At 42.5% G+C, this 24,685-nt stretch overlaps 1 protein-coding gene across 3 annotated transcripts in view; it reads right to left on the bottom strand.

The window, feature by feature from the left end:
• LOC113417627 (discoidin, CUB and LCCL domain-containing protein 1-like) overlaps window positions 1-24,685 on the bottom strand; it is a 38,711-nt gene that overhangs the window by 7,351 nt on the left and 6,675 nt on the right. For 2 of the 3 annotated variants that reach the window (XM_026676117.2, XM_026676116.2), the window contains exons 2-12: window positions 24,294-24,515; window positions 13,548-13,685; window positions 11,776-11,827; window positions 10,912-10,984; window positions 9,498-9,631; window positions 7,166-7,203; window positions 4,396-4,590; window positions 3,112-3,233; window positions 2,157-2,322; window positions 1,928-2,020; window positions 113-203 (exon numbers count right to left, since the gene is read on the bottom strand). In XM_026676117.2, the coding sequence (XP_026531902.2) occupies window positions 113-203; window positions 1,928-2,020; window positions 2,157-2,322; window positions 3,112-3,233; window positions 4,396-4,590; window positions 7,166-7,203; window positions 9,498-9,631; window positions 10,912-10,984; window positions 11,776-11,827; window positions 13,548-13,685; window positions 24,294-24,515 (1,324 nt within the window). The remainder of the gene's footprint in view (window positions 1-112; window positions 204-1,927; window positions 2,021-2,156; window positions 2,323-3,111; window positions 3,234-4,395; window positions 4,591-7,165; window positions 7,204-9,497; window positions 9,632-10,911; window positions 10,985-11,775; window positions 11,828-13,547; window positions 13,686-24,293; window positions 24,516-24,685) is intronic. The other variant, XM_087970728.1, reaches the window with a different exon arrangement.

The raw sequence follows: 24,685 nt of genomic DNA, 5'->3' as shown, positions 1-24,685 counted from the left end.
TGTAAAGTCATGGGTCTGCAGCCATGGGTCTCATGTTTTGAGACCCATGACCACAGCAGTGGGATCTCTGTTGGGGATGAGTTCAGAAAAGATCCAGGGAGGCCAAACTCACCTCTTCTTATAACAGAGAAAGACCAGCAGCAAGACGGTTGCGGCAATCAAGAGTGAACCTCCAACTAGGAGCATCGCCAGTAATGGAGGACCTGCAGAAAGAGGAATTAAATCACCAAAAAGGCTGCTTCTAGCCTACCCCTAGCAATATTCTAGGGTTTGTCAGATGCAAGAAATCAGGAATCAAGGTGTTTAAATGAATACAGGCTTATTCTAGGCCATCTCTCAACCAGAAACTGGATTTCAAATTGGCGGTAGATAAGAGTCAATGGAATTCAAGATGGGCTGGACTTGGGTCTCTTGTGGGAGTGAAGGAATTCCAAACCAATGACATTTATTTATTTTCATTTTATTTATTTATTTGATTTGTCAATTGCTTACAAGATAATAGATATAAGAATAAACATGAGTAGGAATACAGGAAATAGGTACGAATAAATGGGGACAATAGGACAGGGATGGTAGGCACTATGGTTCACTTATGCACGCCCCTTATAGATCTCTTAGGAATGGGGTGAGGTCAGTATTGGATAGTTTGAGGTGAAAGGAGTGGGGGTTAGAGGATGTAACAACAGAGTCAGGTAGTGCATTCCAGGCACTGACCACTCTGTTGCTGAAGTCGTACTTTCTGCAATCAAGTTTGGAGCGGTTAACATTGAGTTTGTATCTGTTGTGTACTGTTGTATTGTTGCGGTTGAAGCTGAAGTAGTCATTGACTGGTAGGGCATTGTAGCAGATAATTTTGTATACTACGCTTAAGTCCAACCGTGGGCGGCGTAGTTCTAGGTTGTCCAAGCCCAAAATCTCAAGCCTGGTAGTGTAGGGTATTCTGTTGCAGTCAGAGGAGTGTAGTACTCTTCTCGTGAAATACTTCTGGACTTGTTCAATTGTATTAATGTCCGATATACAGTGCGGATTCCAGACAGCTGAGCTGTATTCAAGTATTGGTCTAGCAAAAGTTTTGTATGCCCTAGTTAGCAATTCAGTATTGCTGGAGGAGATGTTTGACCCCTCCTTCAGGCTCAGCCTGATCATCTTTTACAGCAGGGTTGTCAAACTCCCAGCCCGCAGGCCGTATGTGTCATGCGCTGGCCACACCCATGCCCATGGGAAGGGGAAAAAAGTCCCGATACACCAGGTGACTTCCCTGTTCTACAGGGTAGAACTAATTATGGAGCATGGTTGCTTGCAGTTCGGAGCACACTACACCATGAAGCAGTATATACGGTAAGTCTAAGTGCTCTTGCTATTATAATACATCATACAGTTGTTAATTCTTTTCTATGATGTGACAGAATGATGGGAACCCACAGTTCATTGAATAAACCACAGGATGTTTCATGGCGCAACATTACACCTGGAAAAATGATTTGTTTTAATTGTTATGAACTGGACCCCATTTGCACCCTAAATCAGACATATCCAATCCACGGCCCCAGACAGCTAGTAACGTGGCCTCACAAGATTGCAAACAGTTAACATTATTGTGTGATATATATTTTATATGTGGCTCTTCATATATGTTCCTCTTCAATCAATGCAGCCCAGGTGAGCCAAAAGGTTGGAATCCATGCTCTAAATCATGGTTTACTTAACACCAGTTTACTGAATGATTCACATTTTGACTGATAAGCAAAACACCTTTCGTCGTAAACTATAGTTAGTTCTTCCGGACTGTGGTAGCTTATAAATGTTGTTAAATAAATGGTTTGTTTTTCTTTTGCAAACAAACAGTTGTTAATTTTTTTCTACCCTACCCTTGCTTATCTGAATGTTTGGCTAAACGTTTCTTGACGTTATGAACAAGAAGTCTTACCTGTTTTCTCTGGATTCATCACTATTCCTGGTATTGTTGTGAAAATGATTGGGGTGCTGGTCACACCAAGGAACACTTTTGGATTATTCTGGCCTGCAAAGAGAATAATTTCAGGCAAGTCTTCTACTGCGCTGTATCACAGGTATCGCCTGCTAATGCTACCAATCCCCTCAATTTCAGAATAAGGACAGGGAAGGTACAGCCCTCCAGGTATCGTTGAATGCTCTACCTTCAGTCTCAATGTATTTCTGGCGAATTTGGCATCCCAGCACCTCTACTTTCAGAGCGGCTCTTTGGTTCCAGCTCTGGGGTACAACGCGGAGGTAGCGGGCCAAGATGGGTGGGATAAAGGTGTTGGAGACTTCCTGGTAGTTGTCACTGTTGCCTTCGAAGATCTGGGAAGGTTTCAGGGGAGGAAGGAAGAACAGAGAAAGCCTCACTATATAACTGTTCAAATGAGGCATAGTGTCAACTCATATTTCTCTGGTCTTTTTAGAGTTGCCAACAGAAAGGGAGGGGGGAGCAGTGCAGCAGCTTGCAAAACCGAAACTGCATTCCATAAATGTTTTCAAAGATAGTAACTAGGTGACTGAAGTTTCTGCACTGCAAAATTCTATGATTGATGACTCTTGGCTATGGATGTGTCCCATTGGAGAATATGAATTACGATACACTCAGGGAGTGGGGGAAAACCAGGATCAAGGATGACAATGAATGGTGTGCCTCAGAGTCAGCTACACCCAGGCAGTGTCGGACATGTTAACTCCCAATAAATCCTTTTTAAGTTTTGGAAGTTTGGCCTCGAGGCTCATGATTTAATTAGGAGTAACTTCCAGAATCTGTAGCTATGTTGTTTTGGCATGCAATGCTCTTTGTGGCGCCATCCTGAGGGGGAGGAGTTGAAACAGTTTATGTCCAGGATGTGAAGGGTCTGTAGATATTTCCTCAGCCCTCTTTCTGACCCTGACAATATAAAGGTCCTCTATGAAAGGCTGCAGTCTTAACTATCTGTTGACGTCGGTACCTGCCCTGCTTGGTTGCTGTACCAAACCGGACAGTTATAGAAGTAAAAATGACAGACTCAATAATCTCACCAATGAAAGGGAATAATCTCAATAACCAATAATGGTAATCAATATTTTCCATCCTTACTAAAAGCAGTTGCTCATTTTAATCCACCTCACCTTTTCCTCTTTGGTGCCGCCAGATTTGTAGGTCTTCCAGTTCTTGCCATCTCTGCTGAACTGAACCTGGTAGGATTTGACGTAGTAGTTGTATTTATGGGAAGACCCCTTGGTGACAATTCCTAGAATAGAGGGGGTTAAAATGTGTGTAACTACAGGCACAAGTCAAGCATGTTTATGATGGAACTATATTCAGTTGTCTAGCCATAGCAGGGGTCTCCAAACTTGGCAACTTTAAGACCTGTGGACTTCAACTCCCAGAATTCCTCAGCTAGTCATGCGGGCTGGGCAATTCTGGGAGTTGAAGTCCACAAGTCTTAAAGTTGCCAAGTTTGGAGACTCCTGAGCTACAGTATGACCTCTACCCAAGAAGGAGGAAGTAAAAATATTACAACAGACTCCCTGGCTGCTGTTCCTAATGTATTTCCTTTACATTTATTAAGCAGTAGAGAAGCCAGGGAGTTTGCAGATATCCGGAGAGACAAGACTGCAGTGAAAAACAGAGTATTTAATCACCTTGTTGTAATAGTAATTAGTACCAAAGCCAACCGCTCAGCCATATGAATTTCTCTAATATTTTTTCTCCTTTAGAAAAAAATAAAACAAAAAGCATTTCCCCCCCCCTATTTAACTGAAGGGCTGTGGTCAGAAGGAAAAAAAAAACCCAGAAGAGATGTTCAGCATTTTGGAAAACTTCAGGATGGTTAGCTGGAATGTCCGATGCTGCCTTCTGGCTCCACCCAACCCCAATTGAGAGAGAAGTTTGATAACCTTCCTTCTCTCATCTTGCATTCCACTCAGCCTCCAGTCCCTCGGTCTTACAATGCCTCCCTTTTCTTCACCAAACAAGCTCTGTTATAGGGTGGCTCCACAAAGCCTCACGTAGCCTCAGGCATCTCAAAACCAAGGGTGGATTTGCCAGGGTATACGAGGAGGCTCGTTCAGTTCCCCCCATCTTTCATATGGAACAGGACTGGGTAGGCGGAAAGGGAGGAGGGCCGGGAAAAGCAAGGCAGAGAGAATGAAAGAGTGGAGGCCAAAAATGGACAAAAAAAAGGAAGAAGTGGTCAGATCCGACACTGAGTCCCAGAATATGATTTGATTTAAAATCAAGAGTGCTCAACCTTGGCAACTTTAAGACTTTATGGGCTTCAATTCCCAGAATTCCCAAGCCAGCCATGATGGCTGAAGAATTCTGGGAGTCCAAGTCCACAAATCTTAAATCTGCCAAGGTTTAAACCTCCCTGTTTTATACAAAGGAAAAAGCTGGTGATACTTACTGACCTGTGATGTTCCTCTTTTTACCCAAATCTATTTCCAGCCACTCATTTGCAGAGCTGTGATCTGCTGCCCAAGAAGAACCACCAGCAGCCAATGCTGCTTGCTCAGCGGCCCAAGCGGGATGGTCTCCCAGAATATCCTGTTCATGCCAGCAGGAGGAAGCGTTGAAGCTGGCAACTTCCAAAGCTCCAGCACAGGCTGAGGAAACAAGGAAGCCGAGAAGTGAGGTTCTTCATTCAGCCTCACAGTTACCTTGCCAAGTTAATCAGGGGTGGGATTCAAATGTCTTAACAACCGGTTCTGTGGGCGTGGCCTAATTTGTGGGCATGGCTTGCTGGCTAGGCGTGGCTAGGTAGTCATGTGACTGGCTGGGCATGGCTAGGTGGTCATGTGACTGGCAAACCAAATATAAGTGGTCCTCACTTAATGGCCAGTTGCTTAGCAAGTGTTCTAATTTATGACTGACTTCCCCAGAGGTACTTGACCTGTTTTTGGTGTTTTGACAGCCATGCACACACACACACACTAACACACACACACTTATGACCAGTTACAACATCCCACACAGTCTTGTGACTGAGGTTTTCTATGTTTTTTGCCAGTTTCCAACAATTCCTTTTGGTTTTCGCTTAAAAATGCCCATTGGGGAAAAGGGACTTGTTTAACAACCACAGTGTTCGTGTAATGACCACAGAGTTAATCATAGAATAGCAGGATTAGAAGGGACCTTGGAGGCCATCTAGTCCAACCCCCTGCTACAGCAGGAGACCTTATATCATGATTTCTATTGTCCCAAAACTCTGTTTTTTCATGAAAAATACTTATTATTTAGTATTGCATTTTTACCTACTTTTTCTTTGAATGTTCAAGAAGATTTAAATAGGTGACAGGTTGGTCTGAGAGAGATTGGCTACAATTGCCCAGTGGCTTACATGGTTGAGCAAGGATTAAACCCAAGTCTCCCTGATCAAACCCCAATTTCCTAATCACTGTGTTTGCAATATGGAGGGGAAAAGTGAAAGTGGAGGTGAATTATGTGAAACTTTTACCTCCTTTGTGTCCAAAATTCATAGCTTCACAACTTTGAGTCATGGATCCCAAATTTGGGGACCACTCTAAGCAGTAGCAATGATGTCAGGACAGAAACTAAAAAAGCATGAGGTTTTCATTTCATGCAGGCTCAAATGTAGTTCAATTTAAGCATCGTTATTAAGATCCAGCTATGTACTTTATTGTTTCTTAAATAATGGATTTGACACATTTTAAAGGTCAAAGGGAGCCAGTTTGATGTAGTAGTTAAGGTGTTGACCTAGAAACTAGGAGACCATGAGTTCTAGTCCCATTTATGCATGAAAGCTGACTGGGTGGCTTTGGGCCAATCACCAGGAGACTGTGAGTTCTCATCCCACCTCAGGCATGAAAGTGCCATTGTTAGTTAGCTTACTTTATTGTCATTGCAACTCATACAACGAAATCAAACATCATCTTCAGTGCACGTCATGACCATGACCATGAAAATAAACACAAATACACATCCTTCACACTCCACACATTGAATTGAAAACCCTCGACACCGCACCAACACTGCACTATACAGTAGAATTCAACAGAGCTACTGCCCTGGGATAGAAGCTGTTTTTCAGCCTATTTGTCCTTGTTTTTATTATCCTGTATAGTTCAAAAACAGGGTTCTCAGGATGAGATGGATCTTTGAGAATGTTTTGAACTTTCTTAAGGCAGCAGGAGCTATAAAGCTCTTCCAAAGAGGGGAGAGGGCAACCCATGATCTTCTGGGCAATGACATTAACCCTTTGGAGCACTGTCCTATCTGCCACTGTGCAATTGGCAAACCAAACAGAGGTGCAGTACGTTAAGATACGGTGCAGCGGTAGAAAGTCACCAGCAGTTTTTCATTGAAATCAGCAACTGGGTTTCCTCTGAAAATGAAATAAGCAGAGGTCACTTCTACAATAGGAATAACTTTGAGCCAGTCCCTCTCTCTCAGCCCGACCTATCTCACAGGGCTGTTGGGGGGGAAAATAGAAGGAAGGAATATGATGAATAAAGGAGGGATAAAAGTCTAATAAATAATAATAAATAATGTATTTCAGGATATGCACCTCTGGCTTTGCTTTTTCCAAAATGCAGTATTGCAATCTGCTTTCCATAAGCTGACTTTTGTGTCCAACCTGGGGAACTTAAATGATTCAGCATGAAGTTGCCAAAGTTGAAGTGAAATCTATGCATCTGACCCTGTCACTTGACTTTTGCAGGCTACTTTGGTCCTAATATTGACTCAAGGTGCTCTCCTGGATCTTTTAGCTATAAATCAGCCTTCCCTAATCAAGATTTCTCCAAAAATGTTGAATTATAACTCCCTGTCATACTATCTGAGGAGACAAGAGTTTTAGTTCAAGACAGCTGAAATGTTCTAAATTGGGAAGGGACCCCAGATAGATTGGAATTAAGATCCTTTAAATATAGCTGATATTTTTTTTATCCAAGATTCAAAAGCTTTCTGCTCCATTGCCATCCATCAAGAGGCCCTTTTTAATAGAGCACTCCTATTATAGAAATTCTCCCCGATTGCTTTTTTTTTTTCTTCAAGGGAAACCCAAATTGCTGATCTCAACAGCACTTTGCTGCTTTAATAGCATCGGTTTATTGTAAATGATTATTTTGCAAATTTGATAGTTGGAAACAGGAGGAAACAGATGGTTTTTTTTTCTCCAAGGAAGGCATGCGAAGAAATGGATGCCGTTGAAGGACTTACCTTTGTGAAAGATAAGGCGTTTTTCTGATAATGATCCCCTGTTCAAAATGAAACATATATAAATGAATACAGAATAACAAGAGTTGGAAGCGACCTTGCAAGTCTTCCAGTTTAACCCTCTGCTGAGCAGGGGATTCTATATTAGAGGTGTCTAACCTTGGCAACTTTAAGGCTTGTGGACTTCAACTTCCAGAATTCCCCAAGCTTTTTTTGTCACTAGGTAGTAGAAACCATTAGAGAAGAGTCTATAGAGCAGGACTCCCCAAACTTGGCAACTTTAAGACTTGTGGACTTCATAGCTGGCTGGAGAATTCTGGGAGTTGAAGTCCACAAGTCTTAATCTTGCCAAATTTGGAGACCTCTGCTGCAAAGATTCTCAGTCATCCAGGTCATGGTTGTCCCAAAGATGTTTTTTCAGGAGGCAACTGGACTTTCTTGGTTTTTTTTTCTTTGAAGACGTTCTGCTTCTTATCGAAGACGTTCTGCTTCTTATCCAAGAAGCTTCTTCAGCTCTGACAGGATAGTGGGGGATGGAAAGATTTATATTCTTTGCAGACAGCTGATCATTTGCATCTTTGCTTCAAGGACCCTCTAAAAGGATGCAAATGAGCAGCTGTCTGCAAGGAATATAAATCCTTCCATTCCCCACTATCCTGTCAGAGCTGAAGAAGCTTCTTGGATGAGAAGCGAAACACCTTCAAAGAAAAAACAAAGTCCAGTTGCCTCCTGAAAAAAGCTCCTTTGGGACATTAGAGAAGAGGCTAGGCAGATGTTGGCACAGCATGAAAATTGGTTATGCTGCCCACTAGGATGTTAGTTTTATTTCTTGATTTAAACTCGTGAAAATTAACTATATTTTATAAGGGCAAGCACTGTAATGAACAATCTCAGAGGATTGTGTCTTTCTACAATTTGCCAATTAGTATCTTTAGATCTTGCTTACTTTACAAAAAATGATAAATATGTTGTGCATTAACACTGGTAGTATTGATTTTTTCCCATAATATAGCAATAGTACTTAGGATATTATAGGATTTTCATTTTTATGAAAAATGACAGAATAGGTAGCAAAATAAGGATTATTTTAATTTATCTGAGACCAATCTGCAAATTATCAACAGATCAACTAAAGCAGGCGTGTCAAACTCAAGGCCCATGGGCTGGATCCAGCCCGCAGGGTGCTTAGATCTGGCCCGCGGGGGCTCCCTGGAAACAGCAAAGAGCCCCTCTGAGCTCTGCTTTTGGCCGTGATGGCCTCCTGCAGCCCTCTGCCAGTGAAAATGGAGCTAGTTGGCCATGCCCACTCTGGCCACGCCCACTCTGGCCACGCCCCAGGGGTGGGGTTCAAATTTTTTAACAACCGGTTCTGTGGGCGTGGCTTAGGCAGTGGGCGTGGCTTGGTGGTCATGTGACTGGGTGGACATGGCTTGGTGGTCATGTTATTGGCTGGGTGTGGCCAACTCAATATCACTCACATTGAGGCACGCATCTCCTAGCCTGGCCTCTCGTGACTGTGGGGATGCTGCAACAGTCGTAAGTGTGAAAAATGGTCATAAGTCACTTTTTTCAGTGCCATTGTAACTTTGAATGGTCACTCCACACAAGCAAAGTACCAGCAAAGGAGGGGAAAAAAACTCCAGAGAGGTTCATGAGACAGGAAGTCTAGTCCTGCCAAGAATGTAATAAGGGTTAACGGAGAGTCAGTTTCTGTAAGCAACACCAGAATGTTTCCTTCTTGCCTTCCTTACAGGATTAGGCCAGTAATTTCTTCTAACAACCAGTTCTTTGAACTGCTTAGAATGTTAACAACCGGTTCTAGCGAATAGGTGCCAACCTGTAGAATCCCACCGCTGCCACGCCCCCCAGCCCTCAAAAAGTCAAACACAACCCTGATATGGCCCTCAATTAAATCGAGTTTGACACCCCTGATCTAAAGGAACCAATTGTTTCATGGTTGTTGTAGGCCAGTGGTGGCTAACCTTTTTGGACTCCTGTGCCAATAATTGTGCGGGCGCTTGCCTGCTTGTGCTCGCATGCCATCACCCAGAAGGCAATGCACACACACACCCATGCCTCCTGCGCATGCGTGCGTGACTTGCACGACCCACGTGCTTCTTTCTGTGCATGCGTGAGTGTCCTGTGTGCCACCACGCCCCTGCACATTGGCACCATATACCCAACAATCAGCTGTCGGCGGCGCATGCGCAGTAGGCCTTTTCTGGGTGAGTGCTTGTGTGCCGGCAGTAATGGCTCTTCATGCCACTTCCAGCATGTGTGCCATAGGTTTGCCACCACGGTTGTAGGCTATTTTACAATTCCACTGGATGCTCACCTTTTTGAATGAAGTCCGTTTGCAACACTGGATTTGTAAAGAGTGACTCCTTTTTCTTGCGATATTACGATTGGTCCACCCAGCTCGTCCAAGATCACACCAGCGTGGACAGCTGCTTTGCAAAGAACAGATGTCTGGAAGGGCAATAAATAAAAGGGGGCGATTGTAACAAATCTCCAGGCAACAGAAATCTAGTGGAAAAAGTGCCATGAGAACAATTCTGCTCTTCATTACAGTTTCTTAGGCTCAGTTCATTCACATTTGTGAAAGAGCTGAAGGGTTGATCGGAGCGATCAATTCAGCCTATGGAATGGATTGGCCAGATTCCAAACTGCCACCCAAGAGAAATGTAAACATAAAAATAATGATACTAACCATGAAATAGGTTTTGTGTGGCATTGTGATATATTTTGTTGCTGTTTAAAATGCTTTGAGGTTTGTTTGTTTGTTTTTTGGGCTATAATTCATTGCAGGTTTTGGTTGGCATTCCCCCCCCCCCCCGCCCCGGCCTTGGAGTCATGATGCTTTTCTATTCTTTGCTTAAAAGGTGGGCCATAAAAATATTTATTCTTAATTAGAGATATAATTAGGCTGACTTTAAGGACTCTGATCTCACATAGTGGCTTCCAATGTATCAAAATAGCATTAACCAAAAATAGCATTAACCATATTCAAACAGCTTAAACTAGAATAAAGCATCTTTAAAAGGTGTCTAATGTCAAGTAAATATAATCATACGCAATTGAAATAAATTTTGAAATAGCAGTAGCTGATAATTGTGGCAAGAGAAATTTACTTAAAATGAATAGTATTTACAGCTGAAGACCTGGATTTATGAGATATGCAAGTTTTTCTTGAGTTAGGATTCCACAAATATAGACCTCACTGAAACAATCCTATTCTTGATTAGATCTTCTGCAGTTGTTTGTTGACCATATATATTCAGGGGTCTTCAAACTTGACAGCTTTAAGACTTGTGGACTTCCACTCCCAGAATTCCTCCTCCAGCCATGTTAGCTCAGGAATTCTGGGAGTGGAAGTCCACAAGTCTTAAACTTGCCAAGTTTGAAGACCCTTGCATAAACTACTACACTTTGTGGATGGGACTCTATTTTCTCTCTCCTTCCCAATTTGAAATCCATGTCATTAAACTGAAGCATATAGTAGGGGTATGTTGGTCAAGATTAACAAAGACCAAGGGCAACAAAATCAAGTCAGTGCACCATGAGGCTGCCCACAAAGAAAGTTGAGCTTGGTTGCCTCAAGCAAAGTTTCTCTTAAAATGGAAAGAGGAAATGATCATTCAATCAGATAGCCTTTGGAAGCTCCATGTCCTCAGAAAAATAACCTCCTGAAGCCACCACTTTCTGAACAAGAGTACATTTGAAGGCATAATCCACAACGAACAACTCACATCTCTGTATCCTTGGTTCACATTTCCCCAGATGTCACCTGCCACTCCCTTGCAGCCTGCAGGGCAATAAACCCTACATAAAAATAATAGAAAAGAGCATGATCTGTGTGAGAGAGAGAGGCAGAGAAAGACAGATGCAAGACTGTTCAAATAGTTTAGAAGGTATTTTTTATGTTTCGGGGGTTCCTCTTTATCACATTATAACAATTCCACAAACTGCATAAAAACACACAAGGAACCAATTGCTCCAAAAAGCAGACATATTCCAGTTTTTACTTTAGGGTAGCAGCAAGATCTAAGGCAATGTTTCTCAATTTTGGCAACTTTTAAGATGTGTGGACTGCTACTCCCAGAATTCCCCAGACAATCTGCTGAGGAAGTTGACAGGGTTGAGAAATGCCAGGGAAATCTGGAAATTGAAGTCCATCTATCTTAAAATCACCAAGTCTTAAAAAACACTGATCTCAGGAAAATATAGCAGGACAAACTGCATCTGCTTGCTTTTTTTGAGAGCAGCCAAAGTTGGCAGGACATCGTACTGATTTTTTTTAAACAAAAGCAGAGAATTTAAGGATAATAGCTAGATTTTGCTGATGGAAATAATGTTTAAAGAGTTCTTTTCTTAACAGAAATAAGCTCTGCATATCCCTGACCTGTTGAAAATTGCTTCCAAAACTACCATTTTTGAAACAATTAGAAAATTAAAACTAGGGTTAGTAGAAAATTAACCCAGGTTTAAATTCCCTTCCCCTATTGCAACTGCACGTAGTTGTGCTTTATAAGCACATTTGGTTTTCTTCTACTGCAGAAGAGTTCTTCCTTTATTTAGACGCAACCAGGACAGTTTTTATTAGAAATTCTTACCTGATTTGTTCTGTGTTATAATGGATGCCTTTTTGCAAGCATGAAATCAAATCTGGAAGAGAGAATGGGAGAACACAGCAGTTTAGAAGGTGGATGTTATCATGGGGATTGCAGCACCTCCATTTCAACACCTGTATTTATATTAATTAATTAATAAATTTAGGAACAAGGCAAGAAGAAATCTGTCATAAAAGTTCAGTTGATGGAAACAAAGCCAATAGTATTGATTTTTTATGTTGGAGAAATAAGGCAGATGGATTTTCAATTTGTTTTTTGTCATTAAGGGAAAATTTCAATGCAGCCTGTTGACATTGGAGATGAGCAGGCTGGGCCTGAGGGCGGGGTCAAATGCAACATCAGTTTAGAACAGGGTGTCCAACCTTGGCAACTTTAAGACTTGTGGACTTCAACTCCCAGAATTCCTCAGCCAGCAAAGCTGGCTGAGGAATTCTGGGAGTTGAAGTCCACAAGTCTTAAAGTTGTCAAGGTTGGACACCCCTGGTTTAGAATCTCTATACCCCATAAGAGACCTAAATCCAGCCCCCCTTAAAGTCTGTAGATTCTTATCTGACACCAATTTGCCTTAACCATTAGTTCAAATTCTTGTGTATATGTAGCATGAAATAAACTTATAGTATATGTGAGCTCTATACTGGTTCCTGACTTTTTTTGCACCTGTCAGATTGGCTCATGAATTAATCTGCAATGGGATCAAGTCTCCATCCCAGTTTTCTGAGGGGCTGAAATGGGTAAAGTCATTTTGCAGTAAAAGGATTGAGGCAACTCTTGTTCAACTGACAGTACAAGCTCACTGCAGGAGTTTTTGACATGCAGAGAATGACTTTGTGACTTTGTTTGTATAATCATGAGGCGTTTGTTGAATTTTCTGTAAACATTGCACAACATTTCCCGTTCTGGCTACAAAGGCAGTTGCTGAATTCTCAGGAATGGAGTATTTCTACATTTTTGCCTGTTTAGAAGAAGCAGGCAGGGAAAATATTAATACTGAAAATAAGAAGACACCATAAATATTGTTTAAAAACTAAGTGTGTAATGTACTTTGGACGTCGTACTATGTCTTTCATTACATCCAAGGGAATCAAATCACTACATCAAATATACCAGTCAGTAATCTAGGAAGAAAAATTCTGAGGAAAAATGTGCAAGTCCCAGAATGTTTTCTAGAGTCACATGGAGCTGTCTGATCTGGTTTTTTTTAAAAAAATATTATTTTCATGGATGTCTGAATACTGAAATTACCTCTTTCATTTCTTTTTCATATGTCCATTCATTTTTAGTTTGGTGTAAGTAAACTTCAATACATTTACTTTGCCTCTGCATTTAAAAATGAAGTACTAGAAAATATACCATGGTCCTTTCACTCACGTTTAAAAACAACAACAAAAATTCTAAGAGAAATTGTGGTTAACTTAAGAACTACTTTTTGATGTTGGATAAACCAATGGCTGGTAGGCAATATGCAGCTGACAATATGCACCTTTTTGTTTGTTTGCCCACTTTGTTTGCCCCTTGTGTGCAACTTTTATTGTTGCTTTTGCAATTTTGTTTGCAACGTTTTGCTTTTGTACCCATGGAGGAGAGAATACTTATAGCTCAGGGTTGAACTGGGGTCCTTGGTGCTCTCCGTGCTTGGTGGTTTTTTTACAGGTATTTCATTACCCAGCTAGGTAACATCTTCAGTGTTGTTTTGGCTTTTACCAGTGTGCAGCATTGGCAGCAGAAGCAACATGCCATGGAGATGTTTTCCCTACCTGACCGATTGCCGCTGGCGTAAGAAAGAAGGAAGCCACGGCCTGAGCGATGTTTTGTACTGTTGAATAAGATGGTTATGGAGGTGGAATTCATCACCAAGACTGAGTGAGGAGGATATGCACTGCCACAGAATGGACCTGGAAGGGGAAAACAAGAAAGAAAGAAAGAAAGAAAGAAAGAAAGAAAGAAAGAAAGAAAGAAAGAAAGAAAGAAAGAATAAACTATGTAATTTTTCTAACCAGAGTCCCATTTGATATATCTTTCAGCAACAGTCAATATCAATCTCTATTCTCCCAGCAAACCTCCCCCAATTGGGCCTTGTTGAACTTCTTTCCATCAAGAATTTGATTTTGGCAACAGAGTGAAAGTGGTAATGCTAGGAAAGGAAGAGAGGAAAGTGCCTTTGGAAACATAATTTCGTTCCTTCGTTCACTCTTTATATTCAGCCCAGCTTTATAATGGTTAAACCTCATCCTACGCATCTTGTTATAGACTAGATTTTATGCAGACATTCCCAGCCAGTGGCATTCCAAGTCAGACAGTGGGAGGCTGACTAAGATTTCACCATCCCCAAAAGTTAAAGCGTTTGGACTCCATAAAGGTCACAACGCAACTGACGAGGAAAAAGAAAGAAAACCCAAATGTGACATCAGGCCACTTCAAAGTGTCTCGTGTTCTACCAAGAAGGCCCTTATTAGGATTTAGTACACAGCTCTGCCAAATCTCGAACTGCCCCCGAGCCTGTTGATTCAGCCCTCTCATTTCCCATGCCTTAGCTTTGGCTTCCTTTCTGTTGGCAGAGGGATCCCTGTTGGAAAGAGTGATTTATTGTTCCAGGGGACTTTTGCATGCAGAAATGGTAATTTGCTAGTTGCTGGGAAAAGTAACTAAAGGGGAACTCCTTTGTTTCAATCCTCTGCCTGGAAGCTTCTGTGAGAAGCAGGATCCTGGGGAAGGGGCCTTTGGGGCTGGTCCAGCAAAGTTCTTCTCATGTTCCCCCAAGGCTGCCCAGTTAATTTTTCTGAGAGCACCCAATCGAGCTTTCAAAATAGTTCAGAACAAGCCTGCTTCTCTTAGTGTCACAACAACCACCCAGAGATACAGTGCAGGCTTAGAGCTGCGCATACGTCTCATAAAACAGGAATGTTCCATTTATTTTTCTCCAGTTGAAAGCTGCCCAAGATCTTGGTGCGGCACGCCAGAAATTATGTTCCAAGAGGATATGGCTGGAAAATTAAATTTGGGTTTATTTATGCTCAAACTGAGTGACAATGTAAGCAAATTAATGTTGTTTTATTTAGGAAATTTATATAGGCATCTCTCCTAAATACACAATACACAATTGTTCTGAGCAATGAACAATCCATACCCAAAAATATTTTAAAAACCATCATGAATTATAATAATGCAGGCCAAGGCAAAATAAATATATATAACTATGTAAATGAATATAGAGTAGAGTGGAATGGAATGGAATGGAATGGAATAGAACAGAACAGAACAGAATAGAAAATATGGAATGGAATGGAATGGAATAGAAAATATGGAATGGAATGGAATGGAACACAATACCATACCATACCATACCATACCATACCCATACAATAACAGAGTTGGAAGGGACCTTGGAGGTCTTCTAGTCCAGCCCCCTGCTTAGTTAGGAAACCCTACACCATTTCAGACAAATGGTTATCCAATCTCTTCTTAAAAACTTCCAGTGTTGGAGCATTTACAACTTCTGGAGGCAAGTTGTTCTCCATATAGAGATGACTAGATAACACATGCCACATTGAGTCATTGTTTCAGAGATATTTTCTTACCTAAACAGAAAAACAGAATAACCAAAGGTTGGCAAGTCAGCAGTGGGAGCAGAAATGACTTCTGACTTCCTGCTGGCTTCCCCATTGAGTTTCCTCATGGGGATCTGTCAGGGAGCATCAGAAACCATCTTCTCTTCCCTTTCTAGCAGGCAGGCAAGTGGTTGCTATTGAGGAAGGAGGGTGCAAGGATTGCGAGACTGGCTTGGAAACTGTTATGGAATGTCGAACATGAAGATCACATGACCACGGCAGCAGGCAGTAGCACTAAAGCAGCTACAACTTTCCCAAATTTTATTCCCTTGGGAATCATGGGTCTTAGATTTTGGACACATTCTGTAGACTATTTGTGCTACCTTGGTTGAAAAACATAATGCATTATTTCACTCAGGTAAAGATCATGACAATAAGAGTTTTAATATATAAATGTTGCAGACTAATGCTTATTCTGCAGCAGGCCAGATTCCTTTTATTTTTAATTAAAATGATGGAACTAGAACTGATGGCCATCGTGTTTCCTAACTCCGACATAAAATATTTTCATTGTCGGCAAGGCTAGAAACAAATATTCACGAAACAAAAATTTAATTTAATAAATATAAATAAAACTATAAGAAACAGAAGAACACGAAGCACAGAAAAACAACTCCAAAACGGAATGACCACTCTAGAATATATGATGACGACACTGTCTCCACTCCGATTCAACAGCCACAAACCACAACTGAGTCAGCACTGTGTAATCCCTCGTATCCCCATCTTACTCAAACTCTCCTCTGCACTCCTACGCCCCAAATCCCAGGACTGTAAACTATAGGAAAACCTCTGGAATTTCTTCCACATGCCTACTCGGTCTCTATCCCTCAAAATCCCCTTAAGCAAACTATATCTCAACCTCCCCCAGCCTGTTTGGAATGGCCCTCCCAGCTAAGAAGGCAAAGGGGAGGTTTATTTCACCAAGTAGACCAGGGGTCCCCAAAATTGGCAACTTTAAGACTTGGGAACTTCAACTCCCAGAATTCCCAAGCCAGCAAAGTGACAAATCTGTCACTTTGAATGTACCCTAACCGGCACACATTAAAATGAAATTCCATCGCATGCAGCTCTCAAAGGACCACCCCTCCAATATTCATAAATACATAAATATGGCATAATAAATACAAAAGTATGCATATACCCACATATCTTTGCTATATTGTGAGCACAGCTGGCTAGCTCAGGGGTCTCCAACCGTGGCAACTTTTAAAGACTTGTGGACTTCAACTACAAAGCTGGCTGAGGAATTCTGGGAGTTGAAGTCCACAAGTCTTAAAGTTGCCAAGTTTGGAGAGCTCTGGAATAGATGGTCGAGACAGTCGGGAAAGAATACTGGTATAGATGTGAAGCGAAACAAAACACAGCGGGAGGTTTGTCGACATGCTTTCCTGCTCTCGCCTTCACTTGCCTTTCCTGACCCTGGGTGGTTTCGCCAAGTTGTAAACTCTCTGTGTCTCCGGAAGTGGAATGTTAAGAGCTGAAATCTGAACAAATGAAGTTGCAATTTCTGCTTTACATAGCAGCAACTGCTCAGGATGTGGGGTTTTGTCTTCAGCAGAGGATTTAATCTACTGTTTCCCAATCCCCTTTTCCTGATCTAACCTCGTCATGTCTGGTAATCTTACAGTCATCCATGCACATAGTAATAGTAATGGGGAAAAGAATGTTTCCTGAAAGCTGTGGGTTTTCCAAATAGTTCAATTACGTGCTGAAGAGAGAAGCCGTTCTGCTTCTACTGGAGAAGAAATTTTGGAGCCTGTGTTACTGAAAAGCAAAATCCTAATGTCAAGTGCCGGAGAAATCAGGAGACTCAGGAAGTTCAAATGCGTTCAGGCGGTCCTCGACTTACAACAGTTCATTTAGTGATGGTTACAGGTTATAAAAGCACTGAAAAGTGGTATTAATAATGATATCACTAGATGACCTCGCTAGGGCTCGCTGCCTTAGGAGAGTGAGGAAAATTCTCAGGGACGAGTCGACTCACATCTCGGTCAGCACTTCTTCACGCTCCTACCATCAGGTAGGAGATATAGAAGCATAGCCAGCCGCACCAACAGGCTGAAGAACGTGGCTGTCAGACTTCTGAACGGAAAAAAACTTCAGGTCAACATAGTATGATAGATTTGCGGGGCCGGCGCGTTGGGCAACAAGGTCACACAGTGTAATAAGATTGGGACTGGGTTAGGGACTTCTGTCCTCACTGTGAGTTGTGTTCGGGGGGTGCACGAAGGGAGGCTCAGCCAATCTCATTGTACACATGTTGTACTCTGACAATAAAGGTAATAATAAAAAGTGACTTATTTCACATTTACAACCTCTGCCGTCCAGAGGTGGTATCCAGCAGGTTCTGACCAGTTCTGGAGAACCAGTAGTGGAAATTTTGAGTAGTTCAGAGAACCGGCCAATCCCACCTCTGACTGGCCCCATCTCTTCTCTGCCTCCCGAGTCCCAGCTGATTGGCTGTGTCTTCTTTGGTTGCCCTGCACAGGAGAACGGAGCTGGAAAGCAGGTTAGTGTGGTGGGGAGGGAATGGAAATTTTGCAGTATCCTTCCCCTGCCATGCCCACCAAGCCACGCCCACCAAGCCACGCCCACAGAATCGGTAATAAAAAAAAAATTAATCCCAGTACTGCTGCAGTCACGTGATCCAAATTCAGATGCGTTGCAACTGATTCCTATTTATGACGGCTGCAGTGTCCCTGGGTCATGTGATCCCCTTTTGTGACCTTCTGCCCAGCAAAGTCAATGGGGAAGCCTGTTTCACTTAACAACCATGTTGTTCATTTAAGAATCGCAATGATTCACTCGGCAACTGTGGCAAGAAAGGTTGTAAAATGGGGCAAAGCTCACTTAACAAATGTCTCACCTGGCAACATAAATTTTGGGCTCAATTGTGGTTGTAAGTCGAGGACTACCTCTGTATAGATTTATTGCAAGCTTAAGCTGTCTACAAGAATTTGAACTAGTAACAGTCATAGGAAATTTGGAGGAGTTAAGGATAGAAAGGAATCCTAGGTGGGCTGGACTTAGATCTCTTGTGCGTGTTGAAGAGACTCATGACTAATGACATGTTTGACCCCTCCCTCAGTCTCATCTGGCCATATTGCTATACCTCTCTTCCATTTGGTTAAGGCCTTTTTGATACTCTTTGGTGCCTCCATTAAACTTGCTGGTAAGGATGGTGATGGAGGAGGAAAAAGGTGTGATGACCTGGGGCGTGGCACAAAGGCAACACAGTGAAATAAGCAATAACATTTATTACCTCCAACTTTGCCCTCAGTATCCAGATTACCTTCAGCTGGAGAAAAACTCTCCCAGGAACAGCCTTTAACTGTAGAAAATTCAGTCCAAAACAAGGTACACACAAACTGTAACTTAAAATCCAAACAAACCAAACTGAAGTAATTAGCTTGACAGGGCAGGAGAAGGAATTTCAGACTTGAAAGCATAGCAAAACTCACACAGTTGGGAAGACACCAGGAACACAGATAAACCACAATGATACAAGATAAATTGACGTTTGCTCCCAACAACTTGCTGTGCGCAGCTTCCCTTTTTAAACACTGTGTTTCCAGCTGCAGCTAATGAAGGGAATCAGGGCCCTTTCCTCCCCTGTAAGCCATGCAAATCACATTGCTCCCTTCTCTGTTCCTCCCTGCGTGCCCCAGGATGAAGAGAGGGTGGCCCTGGGTCTTCCTCTGAATTCCCTCTCCCTTGTTCTACCTCTTCCCTACTCTGCCCAGCTGGACTTTGCCCTTCCCCAGTTTCTTCCCCAGCCAACGGAACCACACTCCCATTCCCTGTCAGCTGTTTGGCTTCCTCCTCTAAGTCGGATTTTGATGGGCATGACAAAAGGCATATGCAACAACAAGAGAGGAGATCTTAAGATGCTTCTGCTACGGTAGAATCTAGCCATGTCTTCATTGGATAAGGCTCCTCTTAGAAAGCTACCTTAGAAAGCTACCTTTCTGAGCACTCACTGTGCCCTTGGCCACAACAAAAGAATACAATGAAGAAACTGATCCAAGACAATTAGACAATACAGCAAAATTTAACCACAGAACTGTACAGAAACGTCATAGGGGCAAGTAAAAGATGGGTGAAATAGGTGCCCTTAGATGGCATAAGAATGGCTTATGAGGAAGAGCTGCTACCATGGCAGTAGTCATGTTATCTAAGTTATCTAAGAGTGGCTTGAGCCAGGCCAAGAAAATAACCCGAAAAAGGTCTCAGACAAGCCCATCCCTGGTTCACATGAAGATGAAGGAGGGGGAAAACATTCTTATCCCAACAAGGTAGACCAGTCTAAGTAGCCAATGCCAGAGAGATCAGGACTATTTTTATTGTAACATCTACAGTAACAGAACCTTAGAAGTCTGAATGTGCTTCTCTTCCCCCACTTCCTCTTCATGTGAACCAGGGAAGGGCTTGTCTGAGGCATTCTCTCACATTGCTTTCTTGGCCCAGGCTCAAGCTCTGCTTATCCTACAGTTGCCTTGGCAGTGGCTCTTCCTCCTGTCCCTCAAGGCCTTTTCCTTTTCCCTCTATGATGCCAGTGAATATGAAGGAAGGAAGGAGAGAGGGAGGAGGGAGAAAGGGAGGAGAGGGGGGAAGGAAGGAAGGAATAAAGGGAGAGAGAGGGAGAGAGGAAGGAAGGAAGATGAGGGGGAGGGAGAGGAAGGAAAGGGAGGGAAGGAGAAGGAGGAAGGAAAGGAGTGGAAAGAGGGAGGGAGGAAGAAATAAAGTGAGGGAGGGAGGGAGAAATTGAAGGAAGAAGAGAGGGGAGCGAGGGAGAGGGAGGAAGGAGAGGGAGGAAGGAAAGAAGGCGTGCAAAGAGGGAGGGGGGAGGAAGAAAGGAGAGGGGGAAGGAAGGAAGAAATAAAGGGAGAGGGAGGGAAGAAGGAATGAAGGAAGAAGAGGGGGAGGGAGAGGAAGGAAGGGGGGAGGAAGGAAAGAAGGAATGGAAAGAGGGGGAGAGGGAGGAAGGGAGGGAGGAGAGGGAGGGAGGAAAGAAGGGAGAGGGAGGCAACAACCTGGGTGAAGCAAAAGTAACAACTAGCCACTCCAATTCTTTTTTTTTAAAACAAACTTTATTAATTTTACAGTTAAAATAAACAAACAACACATACACAAATGTGGAAAAGGAAAAAAGAAACAGAGTGGAGAAGTAAAAGAGAGAAGAGAGAAAAAGAAAAAAAAGTCAAAGTCAAAAAGTGATTAAAAACAATTTCATCCTTGACAGTTTGTGGCTCATTATTTCTATCTTTATTTTATGACATGTTTCCAAGTAATCCTTAATGCGAACATATAATTACCACTACAATTATTGCCACTCCAATTCTAACGGGAGGTTGTGAATGGGATCCAGGTGAGATGCTTCCTAAGCCTCATTTTTGGCATGAAATGCTTTTCTGAAGCCGTTGGGGTGGGATACAAAAGCAATAAATACACAAAGTCCATCCGGCTTCCTTTATCCTTGTGCTGCTGCCTCCCTGCAGCTGCCTCATTTCCCCTGCTGCTCCTCGCCCGCCCGAGCAAAAACAATGCTCCCTGATGGCTGCCAGAAGGCCTCTCTCCCTTCCCTGTCATAAGGGCAGCACTAGGCTCCAAGGTCAGACCTGCTCAGAATGCCCAGGACGGAGAAGTCCACCCCCCGCCCGCCCGCCCCCAGCTCTGCCGAAAGCTGGAAGGAGACGGAAAAGGCTCAGCTTCAGAGCCAGGAACCTTCACGGGCCTCTGGTGGAGCCAGAAAATGGAGGGAGGGAGGGAGGAAACTTTGGGGCAAGTAAGTATACACATTCCTGGAAAGGCATGAGACTTCTGCTGTCAACATTCAAAGTCCCCACATCCAAAAGAGGAGCTGATGGAGAAAGTCCGACTAACTCAAATGAGAGTTGGCCACCAATGGGAAACTGGGCAATTTTAGCAGGGAATGCCTGGGTTTTGTCAGGAGCACCAGATCACAAACCCTGTGGCAAGATCCAGGATCGGGTTTATGCACGTGGTGGTTTAACAGGACACACAGAGGCTGATCTAATCATTAAATCTGCTTAAAAAATGATCAACTGCAATCAACAAATCAAAAGCATAAAAACACCATCTAAGAGTCTGGAAAGAGTTGCGATCCGCTACCAATAGAATTAAATCAGGGGTTGCAGCCTTCTGTTGGCCCCAAGATGGTATTTAGGTAGAAGTGTAGGAGCCACACACTCCCAAAGCAGTTGAGGTCAAAAGTGAAACTAAACTGAATTGAATTTCAGTGTGACTAAAATGATAATAAATTAAATTGGGAGAGGGAGGGAGAGAGGGAGAAAGAGAGTGGGAGAGGGAGAGAGAGCATGCAATTTTTCTGTTAAATATATTTGGGTACAAATTGGGCATCTCTAAAGATTTCTGAGTATACCAAAAACTTTCAAGAACAGAATATGACTTGGGAATTGAGGTCATTTCTGTTTTAAAGTCCCCAGTTGTCAGTCATCTGAGATGGGCCAGATCAAGAAAATAATTCCACAGAAAGACTAAAACTACATTTTATTGAGATAGGCTGTAGTAAGAGACACATAAGAAAGATGGAAGAAGAGAGGATGACCAGCAGTGAATGGTTGGACTCAATTACATTAGTGATGGGCGCGAAGACGTGAAAGGCTAGGTTGAGGACAGAATCACCAAGGAGAACATCTACCTAGAAGTTGACAATGGCTTAATGGCACGTAATCAATCAATAGTAATATAATTGTTACCCTTTCAGACAAAGGTCTGTCCAATTGCTTCTTAAAAACTTCCTGTGTTGGAGCATTCACAACTTCTGGAGGCAAACTGTTCCACCGATTAATTGTTCTAACTGTCAGGAAATTCCTCCTTAGTTCTAAGTTGTTTCTCTCCCTGATTAGTTTCCATCCATTGCTTTTTGTCCTCTCCTTAGGTACTTTGGGGAATAGGTCGACCCTCTCATCTTGTGGCAAGCCCCTTAGATGATGGAACACTGCTTTCATGTTGCCTCTAGCCTTCTTTTCGTTAAACTAGCCCTACCCAATTCCTGAAACTATTTTTCATATCTTTTAGCCTTCAGTATCCTAATCATCTTTGGTGCTCTTCTCTGCAACTCTGCATTTTTCCCTAAATAATTTCAGATTGAGAGAAGGGCTCACACACCACAACTAGCAAATGGATGTACTGCATAGGGCAAATGGATCTCTGAAGGGAGAGAATGGAATGTTTAAAGAAATCCAAGTGGGAATTGTTGGAAATTCCAAACTCATGTCTGTTTAAAAATAAAATCCCCAATGGAAAAATCTAACTTTCTAAAGATGTTCTGCTTGGAAAATGAGTTATAGAGAACGAAGAAGGGCAAATGTGTGCATTAATTCATGAAAGTTTCCTTCCTGACGAGAAATTGTATCACCAATTTTTTGCCGGATTTCATCGCAGATATTTAATAGATTTCAAATCAGATGGACCTATAAAGGCCTTGGAAGTGGAAGAAAAGAAGGAAGCGAACAAAGAAACTAAACAATGTTTGGAAATGTCTGCCTCAAACTGTATTCCAGAGAATCATGGAACAGCCTTTCGCAGGAATTGAAAGTGATGGAAGTGATGAGAATGGAAACAAAACTAAATATAGGACAAAGGAGGGGAAGGAACCATTGAAGGAGCAGAGATCTAAGAAGGTCAAAGTGCTACAGAAGACAAGATCTTTTTATACTGGGCCTAAATGGCACACTTCCGATTTTTTCAAGAGCTGATATACCTCTCTTCCACTTTCTTCCAAAGAACCCAAAGTTGACCGTTTGTGGAAGAATATAAGAAGGAAAACCACATGACAAAAAAGTCTACAGCAAAGAAGTACAGTCTTTTTATAGCCCTTTGTAGAGATATATAATCTAAAGCCCTTGAAATCTGTCAGAGACCTTTGAAAATTGCTGGCAAATTATAATTTCTAAGATAGTAGATAGTGGAAATTATTAAATTTGGTACTGGAATCCTGTTCCTTCTGGTTCATTTTAAAACACTCAGATATAATGAAAGCACATTTAATTTGTTTGGATGGCTCACACCATTATTTTAAATCAGGGGTTCAAAAACTTGGTAACCTTTAAGACTTGTAGACTTCAACTCCCCAAATTCCCCAGCCAGCATGGCTGATTGGGGAATTCTGGGAATTGAAATCCACAAGTTTTCAAGTTTGGAGATCCCTTCTTTAGATGTAGCTTCTGGTATGCCATTCATAAGTTGAGTATGGCCTTAGGCTAAGAGTACCCACCTTGGGCACTCTTAGCCTCTTAGAATGCTACAGTATAAGGAAAAAGGAATCTATATGAAATATTGGGACCGATTTTCATCTTAGAAACCAGTTCCAGTATAGACATGAATTTTCAGGATACCGTTCCTGGAGGGGATCTATGGGAGACGGAGTGCATGGAAAGGGAAGGGAGCTCTTGGATATGCAAGTTCATACCTCCACCCTTGACAGGAATGTCTACATTTTTGCTTCCATGGGAAAGTATAATTAGAATCAATTATAGAAGTTTCCGTTTCAGAGCACCAAGTGGCCTTAGTACAGAACAGTTGAGCTAAGCCACGCCCAGGCTCCTTGCTGTCTCCTTGCTCACACAGCAAATACTGTTTCAGTTTCCAAACAACCCTCAACTCTCTCACACACTGCCAGATAAATACTGATGGATGCTGGTAGGCAGAGGCACAATTTCTCCTCCTTTATTTTCCTCCCCCAAAACTAATCCTGACCACATAGTTTCATAGCGAAGCATGGGTATCGAGCTAGTAACAGAATAACAGAGCTGGAAGGAACCTTGGAGGTCTTCTAGTCCAACCCCCTGCTCAGGCAGGAAACGCTATACCATTAACTTTAGGAGTGAGGTCAAGGAATGTCCTTACCAAAGCTGGAACCGTCGGAGGGTGATGAAAGCAACAAGAAGCCATATTTGCATTGTTCCGAGGCTTCGATGTCCATGTCTCCAAATGCCAGGCTGAGGGGGTTCCCTTCCTCTCCGTGAATTTGCCACTCACAGGAAGTGGAGTTTGGATACGTGCCTGGAAAGTTCTTGGAGGACAAAGTCCCACTGTAAGATGTGAGCACTGAATGACCACAACCGTCCCCTGGAAGGCAAGGAGAGAAATCATTCCATGTTTGGTATGGCGGCCTGGGTAGAACATCACACAATGACCAATTGTTCTTTGCTTGTTGTTACCTTAGCACATAGGAGCATGGGGGATTCATTAGGGCCACAGTCTGATGACCAGAGGCAGAATTGTTTTAAAAGTTTTGG

Source organism: Notechis scutatus, chromosome 8 (assembly GCF_049901735.1).
Source record: "Notechis scutatus isolate UNSWTSFEM ecotype Mainland chromosome 8, rNotScu1.2, whole genome shotgun sequence".
NCBI classification, from domain to species: domain Eukaryota; kingdom Metazoa; phylum Chordata; class Lepidosauria; order Squamata; family Elapidae; genus Notechis; species Notechis scutatus.
This window is presented reverse-complemented; position numbering and strand designations above follow the sequence as displayed.